Source organism: Salmo salar, chromosome 02 (genome assembly GCF_965601325.2).
Source record: "Salmo salar chromosome 02, fSalSal1, whole genome shotgun sequence".
NCBI lineage: Eukaryota > Metazoa > Chordata > Actinopteri > Salmoniformes > Salmonidae > Salmo > Salmo salar.
Window position 1 is genome coordinate 50,788,156 of NC_138292.1, and position 13,158 is coordinate 50,801,313.

The 13,158-nt window shown below is 43.2% G+C and overlaps 1 protein-coding gene across 3 annotated transcripts in view; it reads right to left on the minus strand.

Annotated features, from left to right (window-relative positions):
• Positions 1 to 10,393, minus strand: part of LOC106585154 (mitogen-activated protein kinase kinase kinase kinase 3) — a 117,196-nt gene extending 106,803 nt beyond the window's left edge. For 2 of the 3 annotated variants that reach the window (XM_014171069.3, XM_045705361.2), the window contains exon 1: positions 10,138 to 10,393. In XM_014171069.3, coding sequence (XP_014026544.2) covers positions 10,138 to 10,233 — 96 coding nt within the window. In that variant the 5' untranslated portion in view covers positions 10,234 to 10,393. Of the gene's footprint in view, positions 1 to 8,821; positions 8,953 to 9,140; positions 9,232 to 10,137 lie in introns of all 3 variants that reach the window. The other variant, XM_082964065.1, reaches the window with a different exon arrangement.
• Positions 10,394 to 13,158: the final 2,765 nt, after the last annotated feature.

Below are 13,158 nucleotides of genomic sequence, written 5' to 3' on the forward strand. Positions count from 1 at the left end.
TGGTGTTTGCAACGCCAGGGTTGTGGGTTCGATTCCCACGGGGGGCCAGCACAGAAGAAAAAAATAATGCATGAAATGTATGCATTCAATACTGTAAGTCGCTCTGGATAAGAGCGTCTGCTAAATGACTAAAATGTAAAAAAATGTAAAATGTCAAATGGTATTTATGCACGGACCGGTTTGGGTTTTTACTTTACCTTCTATAACGGTATTTTAATGTTTGGTTTGTTAAATGTGATCAAATCAATTTAAAACATTTTTGACATGCATTTTTCTGGATTTTTTTGTTGTTATTCTGTCTCTCACTGTTCAAATAAACCTACCATTAACATTATAGTTCATTTCTTTGTCAGTGGGCAAACATACAAAATCAGCAGGCGATCAAATACTTTTTCCCTCACTGTATATTCTAACTACAGAATTATAATAAACATTGCCCATCTCGTGGCAGTGTGGAAATTATCTCAAATGAGTGCAGGAAATGCAGAAATTGATGGAAATGCAGGAAATTATTTTAGTTTGAAGTTGAATTGAACAGTATAAAACAATCCGAATGGAGAAAGACCCATTGAAATAATTTAGAATATATGTGTTGCCACTCTAGGGCCACACACTACTCATAAAGCAAATGTAGAACTTTTATTAATAATCGAAAACATAAAATACCATAAAATACCATCATAAATTTGAAAAATACCATATGATATGATATTTTGGCCATATCGCCCAGCCCTATCTGGAACCACCAAGACTCATCCTAGAGCTGGTCGCCCGGCAAAACTGAGCAATCGGGGGAGAAGGGCCTTGGTCAGGGATGCTCACTCTGACAGAGCTCCAGAGTTCCTCTGTGGAGATGGGAGAACCTTCTAGAAGGACAACCATCTCTGCAGCACTCCACCAATCAGGCCTTTATGGTAGAGTGGCCAGACTGAAGCCACACCTCAGTAAAAGGCACGACAGGCTGCTTGGAGTTTGCCAAAAGGCACCTAAACTCTCAGACCAACAGATTGAACTCTTTGGCCTGAATGCCAAGCGTTACGCCTGGAGGAAACATGGTGCCATCCCTACGGTGATGCATGGTGTTGGCAGCATCATGCTGTGGGGATGTTTTTCAGCGGCAAGGACTGGGAGACTAGTCAGGGTCGAGGGAAAGATGAACGGACAAAGTACAAAGAGATCCTTGATGAGAACCTGCTCCAGAGTGCTCAGGACCTCAGGCTGGGGTAAAGGTTCACCTTCCAACAGGACAACAACCCTAAGCACACAGCCAAGACAACGCAGGAGTGGCTTCGGGACATGTCTCTGAATGTCCTTGAGGGGCCCAGCCAGAACGTGGACTTGAACCCAAATCGAACGTCTCTGGAGAGACCTGAAAACAGCTGTGCAGCGACGCTCCCCATCCAACCTGACAGAGCTTGAGAGGATCTGCAGAGAAGAATGGGAGGAACTCCCCAAACACAGGTGTGCCAAGCTTGTAGCGTCATACCTAAGAAGACTCGAGGCTGTAATCGCTGCGAAAGGTGCTTCAACAAAGTACTGAGTAAAGGGTCTGAATACATATGTACAGTGGGGGGGGAAAGTATTTGATCCTCTGCTGATTTTGTACGTTTGCCCACTGATAAAGAAAGGATCAGTCTATAATTTTAATGGTAGGTTTATTTTAACAGTGAGAGACAGAATAACAACAAAAATATCCAGAAAAACTCTTGTCTAAAATGTTATAAATTGATTTGCATTTTATTGAGGGAAATAAGTATTTGACCCCCTCTCAATCAGAAAGATTTCTTGCTCCCAGGTGTCTTTTATACAGGTAACGAGCTGAGATTAGGAGCACACTGTTAAAGGGAGTGCCCCTAACCGAAGCTTGTTAACTGTAAAAAAGACATCTGTCCACAGAAGCAATCGATCAATCAGATTCCAAACTCTCCACCATGGCCAAGACCAAAGAGCTCTCCAAGGATGTCAGGGACAAGATTGTAGACCTACACAAGGCTGGAATGGGCTACAAGACCATCGCCAAGCAGCTTGGTGAGAAGGTGACAACATTTGGTGCGATTATTCGCAAATGGAAGAAACTCAAAAGAACTGTCAATATCCCTCAGCCTGGGGCTCCATGCAAGATCTCACCTCGTCGGGTTGCAATGATCATGAGAATGGTGAGGAATCAGCCCAGAACTACACGGGAGGATCTTGGGACCATAGTCACCAAGAAAACAATTGGTAACACACTACGCCGTGAAGGACTGAAATCCTGCAGCGCCCGCAAGGTCCCCCTGCTCAAGAATACATATACATGCCCGTCTGAAGTTTGCCAATGAACATCTGAATGATTCAAAGGACAACTGGTGAAAGTGTTGTGGTCAGATGAGACCAAAATGGAGCTCTTTGGCATCAACTCAACTCGCCGTGTTTGGAGGAGGAGGAATGCTGCCTATGACCCCAAGAACACCATCTCCACCGCCAAACATGGAGGTGGAAACATTATGCTTTGGGGGTGTTTTTCTGCTAACGGGACAGGACAACTTCACTGCATCAAAGGGACGATGGACAGGGCCATGTACCGTCAAATCTTGGGTGAGAACATCCTTCCCTCAGCCAGGCTCATTGAAAATGGGTCGTGGATGTGTATTCCAGCATGACAATGACCCAACACACAAGGCCAAGGCAACAAAGGAGTGGCTCCAGAAGAAGCACATTAAGGTCCTGGAGTGGCCTGACCAGTCTCCAGACCTTAATCCCATAGAAAATCTGTGGAGGGAGCTGAAGGTTCGAGTTGCCAAACGTCAGCCTCGAAACCATAATGACTTGGAGAAGATCTGCAAAGAGGAGTGGGACAAAATCCCTTCTGAGATGTGTGCAAACCTGGTGGCTAACTACAAGAAACGTCTGACCTCTGATTGCCAACAAGGGTTTTGCCACCAAGTACTAAGTCATGTTTTGCAGAGGGGTCAAATACTTATTTCCCTCATTAAAATGCAAATAATTGTATAACATTTTTGACATGCGTTTTTCTGGATTTTTTTGTTGTTATTCTGTCTCTCACTGTTCAAATAAACCTACCATTAAAATTATAGACTGATGATATCTTTATAAGTGGGCAAACATACAAAATCACCAGGGGATCAAATACTTTTTTCCCCCACTGTAGCTATAGAGCGTGTGTGTGGAATGAGAGCCTATTTGCCACTGTCACACAGCCTAGGACTAAAGCGACAGTGGTTTCAGCGTTGTTTTTAAATGTGGTAGGAACTTTTATCTGTTCCAGAGCTTGTAATGGATTACAACAATACAATGGGCGGGGTTGACCATCTTGACCAACTGAGGAGCAATTACAATGTTGGATGCACATTCAGGAAATGGTGGAAGTATGTGTTTTGGGGGATGCTCAACATTGCCATCATAAATGCGTACATTTTGGGAGCCTCTGCAAAGGCCCCTTCCCAGAAACCCCAGGCGCTGGTCCCTGAAGGCATTCAAAACGCAGCTTGTGCATTCACTTTGTGATATGGCTACAGTAGCAGAAAGAAGGGAGGCCTGAGTTGTAACTAATTTGAAAGCAGGTGAGTGTGCATCTGGAGTGGACGCAGGGCAAAGAGTGGGAGATGTGTAGAAATGTATTTTGGGCACCCTACGTGTTATGTGCCACTTTGCAGGATGGGGCAGAGTTTCCAGAAGTTCCATGACGTGTTGTAGGCTAAATGCCAATACTAAAGTGACAGTGTGAAATATGAATTTCTCCTACAAATCTTTTATTGTCTCTGTAACAGTTGTTTTGTATCTTCTCTATCTAATACTTGTTGCATTCACTGAACTGTTGTTGAAATAGGCTACTATTTCTACATTTTGAGTCAGGCCTGGTCTATACTAAATATTATTGAGAGAGGTTACTGACATTTTGAAATAGTCTGAATAGTTTTGAATTTTTACATTGTTACAGAAGTAGGAATCGTTGTCAATCAAATAGCATACTTTGTGTGGGTTTTGAAATACTTTCTGAATAATTGTCCTCTGGTCAAATTTTGGATAATTGTTTTATTTATATGTAAATAATATTTACAGTGGCAAGAAAAAGTACGTGAACCCTTTGGAATGACCTGGATTTCTGCATAAATTTGACATGTGATCTGATCTTCATCTAACTCACAACAATAGACAAATTCAGTGTGCTTAAACTAATAACACACAAAATGTATTTTTCTTGTCTATATTGAATACATAATTTAAACATTCACAGTGTAGGTTGAAAAAAGTATGTGAACCCCTAGGCTAACGACTAGTCCAAAAGCATACTGGAGTCAACTAACCTGGAGTTAACTAACCTGGAGTTGAATCAATGAGACGAGATTGGAGATGTTGGTTAGAGCTGCCCTGCCCCATAAAAAACAAACACAAAATTTGAATTTGCTATTCACAAGAATCATTGCCTGATGTGAACCATGCCTCGAAAAAAAGAGATCTCAGAAGACCTAAGATTAACAATGGTTGCCTTGCATAAAGCTGGAAAGGGTTACAAAAGTATCTCTAAAAGTCAGTCCACGGTAAGACAAATTGTCTATAAATGGAGAAATTTCAGCACTGTTGCTACTCTCCCTAGGAGTGGCCGTCCTGAAAAGATGACTGCCTCGGGCACAGTGCAGAATTCTCAATGAGGTTAAGAAGAATCCTAGAGTGTCAGCTAAAGACTTACAGAAATCTCTGGAAGATGCAAACATCTCTGTTGACGAGTCTAGAATACGTAAAGTACTAAACAAGAATGGTTCATGGGAGGACACCACGGAAGAAGCCACTGCTGTCCAAAAAACCCCATTGCTGCACGTCTGAAATTCGCAAAAGACCACCTGGAAGTTCCGCAGTGCTACTGGCAAAATATTCTGTGGATAGATGAAACTAAAGTTGTGTTGTTTGGAAGGAACACACAACACTATGTGTGGAGAAAAAAAATGTACAGCACACCAACATCAAAACCTCATCCCAACTGTAAACTAGGGTGGAGGGAGCATCATGGTTTGGGGCTGCTTTGCTGCCACAGGGCCTGGACAGCTTGCCATCATCTATAGAAAAATGAATTCTCAAGTTTATCAAGACATTTTGCAGGAGAATGTAAGGCTAGATGTCCGCCAATTGAAGCTCAACAGAAGTTGGATGATGCAACAGGACAGCAACCCAAAAGACAGAAGTAAATCAACAACAGAATGGCTTGAACAGAAGAAAATACGCCTTCTGGAGTGGCCCGGTCAGTCCTGACCTCAACCAAATTGCAATGCAGTGGCATGACCTCAAGAGAGCAGTTCTCACCAGACATCCTAAGAATATTGCTGAACTGAAACAGTTTTGTAAAGATTAATGGTCCAAAATTCCTCCTGACCATTGTGCAGGTCTGATCCGCAACTACAGAAAACATTTGGTTGAGGTTATTGCTGCCAAAGGAGGGTCAACCTGTTATTAAATCCAAGGGTTCACATACTTTTTCCAACCTGCACTGTGAATGTTTACACGGTGTGTTCAATAAAGACATGAAACATTATAATTGTTTGTGTGTTATTAGTTTAAGCAGACTGTGTTTGTCGATTGTTGTGAGGTAGATGAAGATCAGATAACATTTTATGACCAATTTATGCAGAAATACAGGTAATTCTAAAGGGTTCACATACTTTTTCTTCCCACGGTACAAGTATAATATATTATACTTGGTACATTAAGTGAGTAATTTACTACAATTTAAATACTCTGTGTTTTTTTGTTAGTGTCTTTACACAACTGAATAAAACATTTATGTTATTCCTATTGACATGAATGAGGGGTCATACACTACATAACCATATGTATGTGGACACCTGCTCGTCAAAGATCTCATTCCAAAATCATGGGCTGCTATAACAGCCTCCACTCTTCTGGGAAGGCTTTCCACTAGATGTTGGAACATTGCTGCAGAGACTTGCTATCATTCAGCCACAAGAGCATTAATGGTCGGGCACTAATGTTGGGCGAATAGGCCTGGCTCGCAGTCAGCGTTCCAAGTAATCCCAATAGTGTTCGATGGGGTTGAGGTCAGGGCTCTATGCAGGCCTGTCAAGATCTCCCACACCAATCTTGACAAACCATTTCTGTATGGACCTCGCTTTGTGCATGGGGGCATTGCCATGCTGAAACAGGAAAGGGCCTTCCACAAACTATTGCCACAAAGTTGGAAGCAGAGAATCATCTAGAATGTCATTGTATGCTGTAGCGTTAAAATGTACTTTCACTGGAACTAAGGGGCCTAGCCAAAACCATGAAAAACAGCCCAACACCACTATTCCTCCTCCACCAAAATGTACAGTTGGCTCTACGCATTGGGGCAGGTAGTGTTCTCCTGGAATCCGCCAAACCCAGATTCGTCTGTCGGTGGTGAAGCGTGATTCATCATTCCAGAGAACGCGTTTCGCGGCTGAGCTGTTGTTGCTCCTAGACGTTTCCACTTCACAAAAACAGCACTTACAGTTGATCGGGGCAGCTCTAGCAGGGCAGAAATTTGACGAACTGACTTTTGGAAAGGTGGCATCCTATGACGATGTAAGGCCATTCTACTTCCAATGTTTGTCTATGGAGATTGCATGGCTGTGTGCTCGATTTTATACACCTGTCAGCAACGGGTGTGGCTGACCTAGCCAAATCCACAAATTTGAATGGGTGTCCACATACTTTTGTGTGTAATATATATATATATATATATATATATATATATATATATATATATATATATATATATATATATATATATATATATATATACTGCTCAAAAAAATAAAGGGAACACTTAAACAACACATCCTAGATCTGAATGAAAGAAATAATCTTATTAAATACTTTTTTCTTTACATAGTTGAATGTGCTGACAACAAAATCACACAAAAATAATCAATGGAAATCCAATTTATCAACCCATGGAGGTCTGGATTTGGAGTCACACTCAAAATTAAAGTGGAAAACCACACTTCAGGCTGATCCAACTTTGATGTAATGTCTAAAACAAGTCAAAATGAGGCTCAGTAGTGTGTGTGGCCTCCACGTGTCTGTATGACCTCCCTACAACGCCTGGGCATGCTCCTGATGAGGTGGCGGATGGTCTCCTGAGGGATCTCCTCCCAGACCTGGACTAAAGCATCCGCCAACTCCTGGACAGTCTGTGGTGCAACGTGGCGTTGGTGGATGGCGCGAGACATGATGTCCCAGATGTGCTCAATTGGATTTAGGTCCTGGGGAACGGGCGGGCCAGTCCATAGCATCAATGCCTTCCTCTTGCAGGAACTGCTGACACACTCCAGCCACATGAGGTCTAGCATTGTCTTGCATTAGGAGGAACCCAGGGCCAACCGCACCAGCATATGGTCTCACAAGGGGTCTGAGGATCTCATCTCGGTACCTAATGGCAGTCAGGCTACCTCTGGCGAGCACATGGAGGGCTGTGCGGCCCCTCAAAGAAATGCCACCCCACACCATGACTGACCCACCGCCAAACCGGTCATGCTGGAGGATGTTGCAGGCAGCAGAACGTTCTCCACGGCGTCTCCAGACTCTGTCATGTCTGTCACATGCTCAGTGTGAACCTGCTTTCATCTGTGAAGAGCACAGTGCACCAGTGGCGAATTTGCCAATCTTGGTGTTCTCTGGCAAATGCCAAACGTCCTGCACGGTGTTGGGCTGTAAGCACAACCCCCACCTGTGGACGTCGGGCCCTCATACCACCCTCATGGAGTCTGTTTCTGACCGTTTGAGCAGACACATGCACATTTGTGGCCTGCTGGAGGTCATTTTGCAGGGCTCTGGCAGTGCTTCTCCTGCTCCTCCTTGCACAAAGGCGGAGGTAGCGGTCCTGCTGCTGGGTTGTTGCCCTCCTACGGCCTCCTCCACGTCTCCTGATGTACTGGCCTGTCTCCTGGTAGCGCCTCCATGCTCTGGACACTACGCTGACAGACACAGCAAACCTTCTTGCCACAGCTCGCATTGATGTGCCATCCTGGATGAGCTGCACTACCTGAGCCACTTGTGTGGGTTGTAGACTCCGTCTCATGCTACCACTAGAGTGAAAGCACCGCCAGCATTCAAAAGTGACCAAAACATCAGCCAGGAAGCATAGGAACTGAGAAGTGGTTTGTGGTCCCCACCTGCAGAACCACTCCTTTATTGGGGGTGTCTTGCTAATTGCCTATAATTTCCACCTGTTGTCTATTCCATTTGCACAACAGTATGTTAAATTTATTGTCAATCAGTGTTGCTTCCTAAGTGGACAGTTTGATTTCACAGTAGTGTGATTGACTTGGAGTTACATTGTGTTGTTTAAGTGTTGCCTTTATTTTTTTGAGCAGTATATATATATATATATATATATATATATATAAAGTTCATGACTTGTAGTTGTAATTTGTTCTTTGTTTTGAGCCATGTCTGTTTGTTTGAAATGTTAGCTTTATCTTAAATTGTCAGTAATCTACAGCAGCATTCTAGAATTATATTGGGGTCTAAAGGATTAAACAGAACATGCGGGAGGTGACGGAAGGAGGGAAAGATGGCAGAAGTGGTTGCTGAAGTTGAATCAAGCACCGCGATCAGCAAAGTTGGTGAAGATGAATGTTCTGAATGGACAACAGTAGTATCAAAAACTGGAACAAAAAATAAATTGTCTCAAATTTGGAGTGGAGGATACGTATATGAATGATAATGAATCGCTTGTTGTTGGCATGCGTTTGTTGAGTAAGGATGCATATGTGGGAGACCCGTTTTAGGTGTCGAAAATGGTGAAGTATGCACAAGGAAAAGTTGAGTTTGTCAAGAGTGGTCTTACTTTTGATCTGAATAACAGAAGTTTTGAACTTCGAGGTAGAGAACCCGTCAAAGGAATCATCTCAGGGGTGACGAAGTATGTTCAGGTTGAATTTCCTGAAGAGAAATCCTGGTGTGGTTGGTGCCCGCCGTCTGACCCATTGGGTGAATGGAGAAAAATAAGAAAGTCTGTCAGTCCTGTTGTTTTTTGATAAAGAGCAAATACCTATGAATGTGAAGCTTGGTTATGTAAGATACGCTGTAAGAGCTTTCGTCCCCAAACCATTGCAGTGTAAGAATTGTAAAGGATTTGGCCATGTTCAAGTGAGGTGTAGACGTACAGTGTATACTGTGTGTATACTTCTACTGCGTGTAGAAGGACGGCGGTGTTGCAATTGTGGTGGTGATCATGATCCGAGTTCCCAAAGTGCTCTGTAAGGGAGAAGGTGATTGAGGTAGCAAAGGTTAGAGCGGTCAATCAAATATCCTATGCGGAGGAGATTAGAAGAAGAGAAAACAAGTAATGCTAGTGGACCGACCACAGCCTGTAGTAAATGTTTGCTGCCAGTCAAAAGATCCCGTCTGTTAAAAAGGTGGATTTTATGGTGTTCTTTGCCACAGTTATACACTCTACGGCACAAATCTCAAAGAAGTCTAAGAAACTGGACATTATTGTGGCTGCAGCAAAACAGTTTTTGGGAGTTAAGGATTTTACATCAGGAAGACTTGTAAGAGGTACTGTCTCCAGAAGACCCACCTTCCCTCTTTCCCCTTGAGCCTGTGTAGTGATCAGATCTGTTAGATTTGTTTTATCTGAAAAGTTGTTTGATTTAGTTTTGTTTATTTTGGGGGGGGGGGGGGGGTCCTGTTTCCATCCCGTACAGTAGGTGGCAGAAAGCACATTAAATTGTGCGATCGCCAATATACCATAGAAGAAGAAACAGAACATGTAAGGTCCTTTGATTATGGAGTAATGTTATACTCCTTTAGTCCATTATTGTGCTAGGGATAGCGATGACAACACTGAAAGCAAATTGAAACAGTATCGTTCGTGGAATTTCACAGGGATAAGTATTCGTTTATTACAAGAATCGGTAGAATTCCTTACGTTAGGCTTTGTGAATTGGAACACATCTGTAGCGAGTTGGTAAACATGCCAACAGCTTGGATATACTAGTTCAACAACCACTGTTGCCAAGTTATTGCCCGACTGGCTAAACTCCTGAAGGCTACTCCAAGTTCCTACATTGTAGTCAGGTTACTAATAACAATGGCTTTATTGGTAGCATATCAATGGTTTATCAAAAAGGACAATGTCTAGCTAAAATTCCATGTTACCTTGTATACATCTCCGTAGGTCCCGCTCCCAATTCTCTGTATCAGCTCGAAATCCTCTTGCGGATTTCGCCTTGAAAGGTCGAAAGTGGAAGCCATTTTTAGGTCCCCGGTTTAGTTATCCAGTTGTTATATTTGTTGGGACACTGACACCACAAATAACGAAAAACATACAATATTAAAAACACGTCGTCAGGAAAAAAAAATCCCAGCCTGACTTCACTGTAACTTCAACATGGCCTTCTTTGAACACTGCGCGTGCGCCGCAGCTAGCTGGCTTGTCCAAGAAGGGAACGCAAGGAATGGGCTGGCTGGGATCTCCCCTGGACACAGATCTGATCTGAAACCAGAGTTTAGGAGTGACTGGTTTTGTGTAGCCTCCAGAAATGTCTTCGACACGGGGATCATGAATACCCTACTAATACTCTACTCAATTACAGCTGGATCCTTTCTTCTCATTCTCACAAATATCCAGAGGTGCAATAGAGTAGAATAGCATAGAATTTGAGAATTAGGAAAATGAAGATCATAAAAAACTGACTTATATCAATCCATAATTATGGTATAATAGATAATATGCTCTATTAGGCAACAATATTGATAGATTATATTACTTGTCAGTAAAACTGGAAAGCACAAAAAATAATAACCATACAAACAATCATATTGTGTTCATTTATTATATTCTATTGCCTTGTGAGTCAGAATTACTAAGAATTTGTGCATGTGGAAAGTTTGCAATAAAAAGTCCTTATTACTGAATGATCGAGAAAGACTAATAGAAAGCCAATGCGTTATTACATTTGACCATATCACAAATCACTCTTATTCTTAATTTCCCTTTATGTCCTTTATGTGTAATATTTTCCAGAGAAAAACAGGTGTCACTAGACGGATCTGTCCCTACTCCCTAGGCCTATATTAATTGGAAAATAGGAATACAGAGCACAAAAATATATTAAACAAAGGCAATCACCCACACAATGTGAAAGTAACCTTTTCCAATGCCCTGCAGTGTTATTTTGATCAAATTACTTAATTTACTGTCAAGCAACACTGAAGCATGCATGAGAGCACCAGATGTACCGGACGACTGTGATCACGCTCTCCATAGCTGATGTGAGGAGGACCTTTAAACAAGTCAACATTCACAAGGACGCAGGGCCAAATGGATTACCAGGACGTGTACTCCGAGCATGCGCTGATCAACTGGCAAGTGTCTTCACTGATATTTTCAACCTGTCCCTGACCAAGTCTGTAATACCAATGTCACGTATACACCCTCTCCGGCGCTCAAGGTCACCAGTCTGCTTATTATTACGCATATCTGTCACCACCGTTACGCGCACCAGCGCCTCATCAGACTCACCGGGACTCCATCAGCTTCCTGATTACCTTCCCTATATCTATCACTCCCTTTGGTTCCTTCCCTAGGCGTCATTGACTGTGTTGATTGTGTTTCATGTCTGTACACTACTCGTGTTTCTTGTATTGTTCCATTTTCGTTTATTTATTAAATATTCACTCCTTGTACTTGCTTCCTGACTCCTAGTATACACTTTGCAACCAACATGTTTCAAGCAGACCACCATAGTTCCTGTGCCCAAGAACACTAAGGTAACCTGCCTAAATGACTACTGACCCGTAGCACTCACGTCTGTAGCCATGAAATGCTTTGAAAGGCTGGTCATGGCTCACATCAACACCATTATCCCAGAAACTCTAGACCCACTCCAATTTGCATACCGCCCCAACAGATGACACAATCTCTATTGCGCTCCACACTGCCCATTCCCACCTGGACAAAAGGAACACCTATGTGAGAATGCTATTCATTGACTACAGCTCAGCGTTCAACAACATAGTGCCCTCAAAGCTCATCACTAAGCTAAGGACCCTGGGACTAAACACTAAACACTCTGCCACTGGATCCTGGACTTCCTGACAGGCCGCCCTCAGGTGGTAAGGGTAGGTAACAACACATCTGACACGCTGATCCTCAACACAGGGGCCCTTCATTGGTGCATGCTCAGTCACCTCCTACTCCCTGTTCCCCCATGACTGCATGGCCAAGCACGATTCCAACACCGTCATTAAGTTTGCTGACGACACAACAGTGGTAGGCCTGATCACCGACAACGATGAGACAGCCTATAGGGAGGAGGTCAGAGACCTGGCAGTGTGGTGCAGATAACAACCTCTCCCTCAACGTGATCAAGACAAAGGAGATGATCGTGGACTACAGGAAAAGGAGGGCCGAGCACGCCCCCATTCTCATCGACGGGTCTGTAGTGGAGCAGGTTGAGAGCTTCAAGTTCCTTGGTGTCCACATCAGCAATGAACTATCATGGTTCAAACACACCAAGACAGTCGTGAAGAGGGCACGACAACGCCTATTCCCCCTCAGGAGACTGAAAAGATTTGGCATGGGGTCCTCAGATCCTCAAAAAGTTCTGCAGCTGCACTATCGAGAGCATCCTGACTGGTTGCATCACCGCCTGGTATGGCAACTGTCGGCCTCCGACCGCAAGGCACTACAGAGGGTAGTTGGTACGGCCCAGTACATCACTGGGGCCAAGCTTCCTGCCATCCAGGACCTCTATACCAGGCGGTGTCAGAGGAACGCCCTAAAAATTACCGGAGCGCCAAGTCTATGTCCAAAAGGCTTCTTAACAGCTTCCACCCCAAGCCATAAGACTCCTGAACAGCTCATCAAATGGCTACCCGGACTATTTGCATTGACCCCCCCCATTTCTACGCTGCTGCTACTCTCTTTTTATTATCTATGCATAGTCACTTTATCTCTACCTACATGTACATATTACCTCAATTATCTCGACTAACCTGTGCCCCCGCACATAGACTCTGTACCGGTACCACCTGTAAATAGCCTGAATACTGTTATTTTATTGTTGCTCTTTAATTATTTGTTATTTGTTATTTTTCTATTTTCTTCTTTTTTGTATTTTTTACTTCCATTTATTTAGTAAATACTTTTTTAACAATCATTTTTCTGAAAACTGC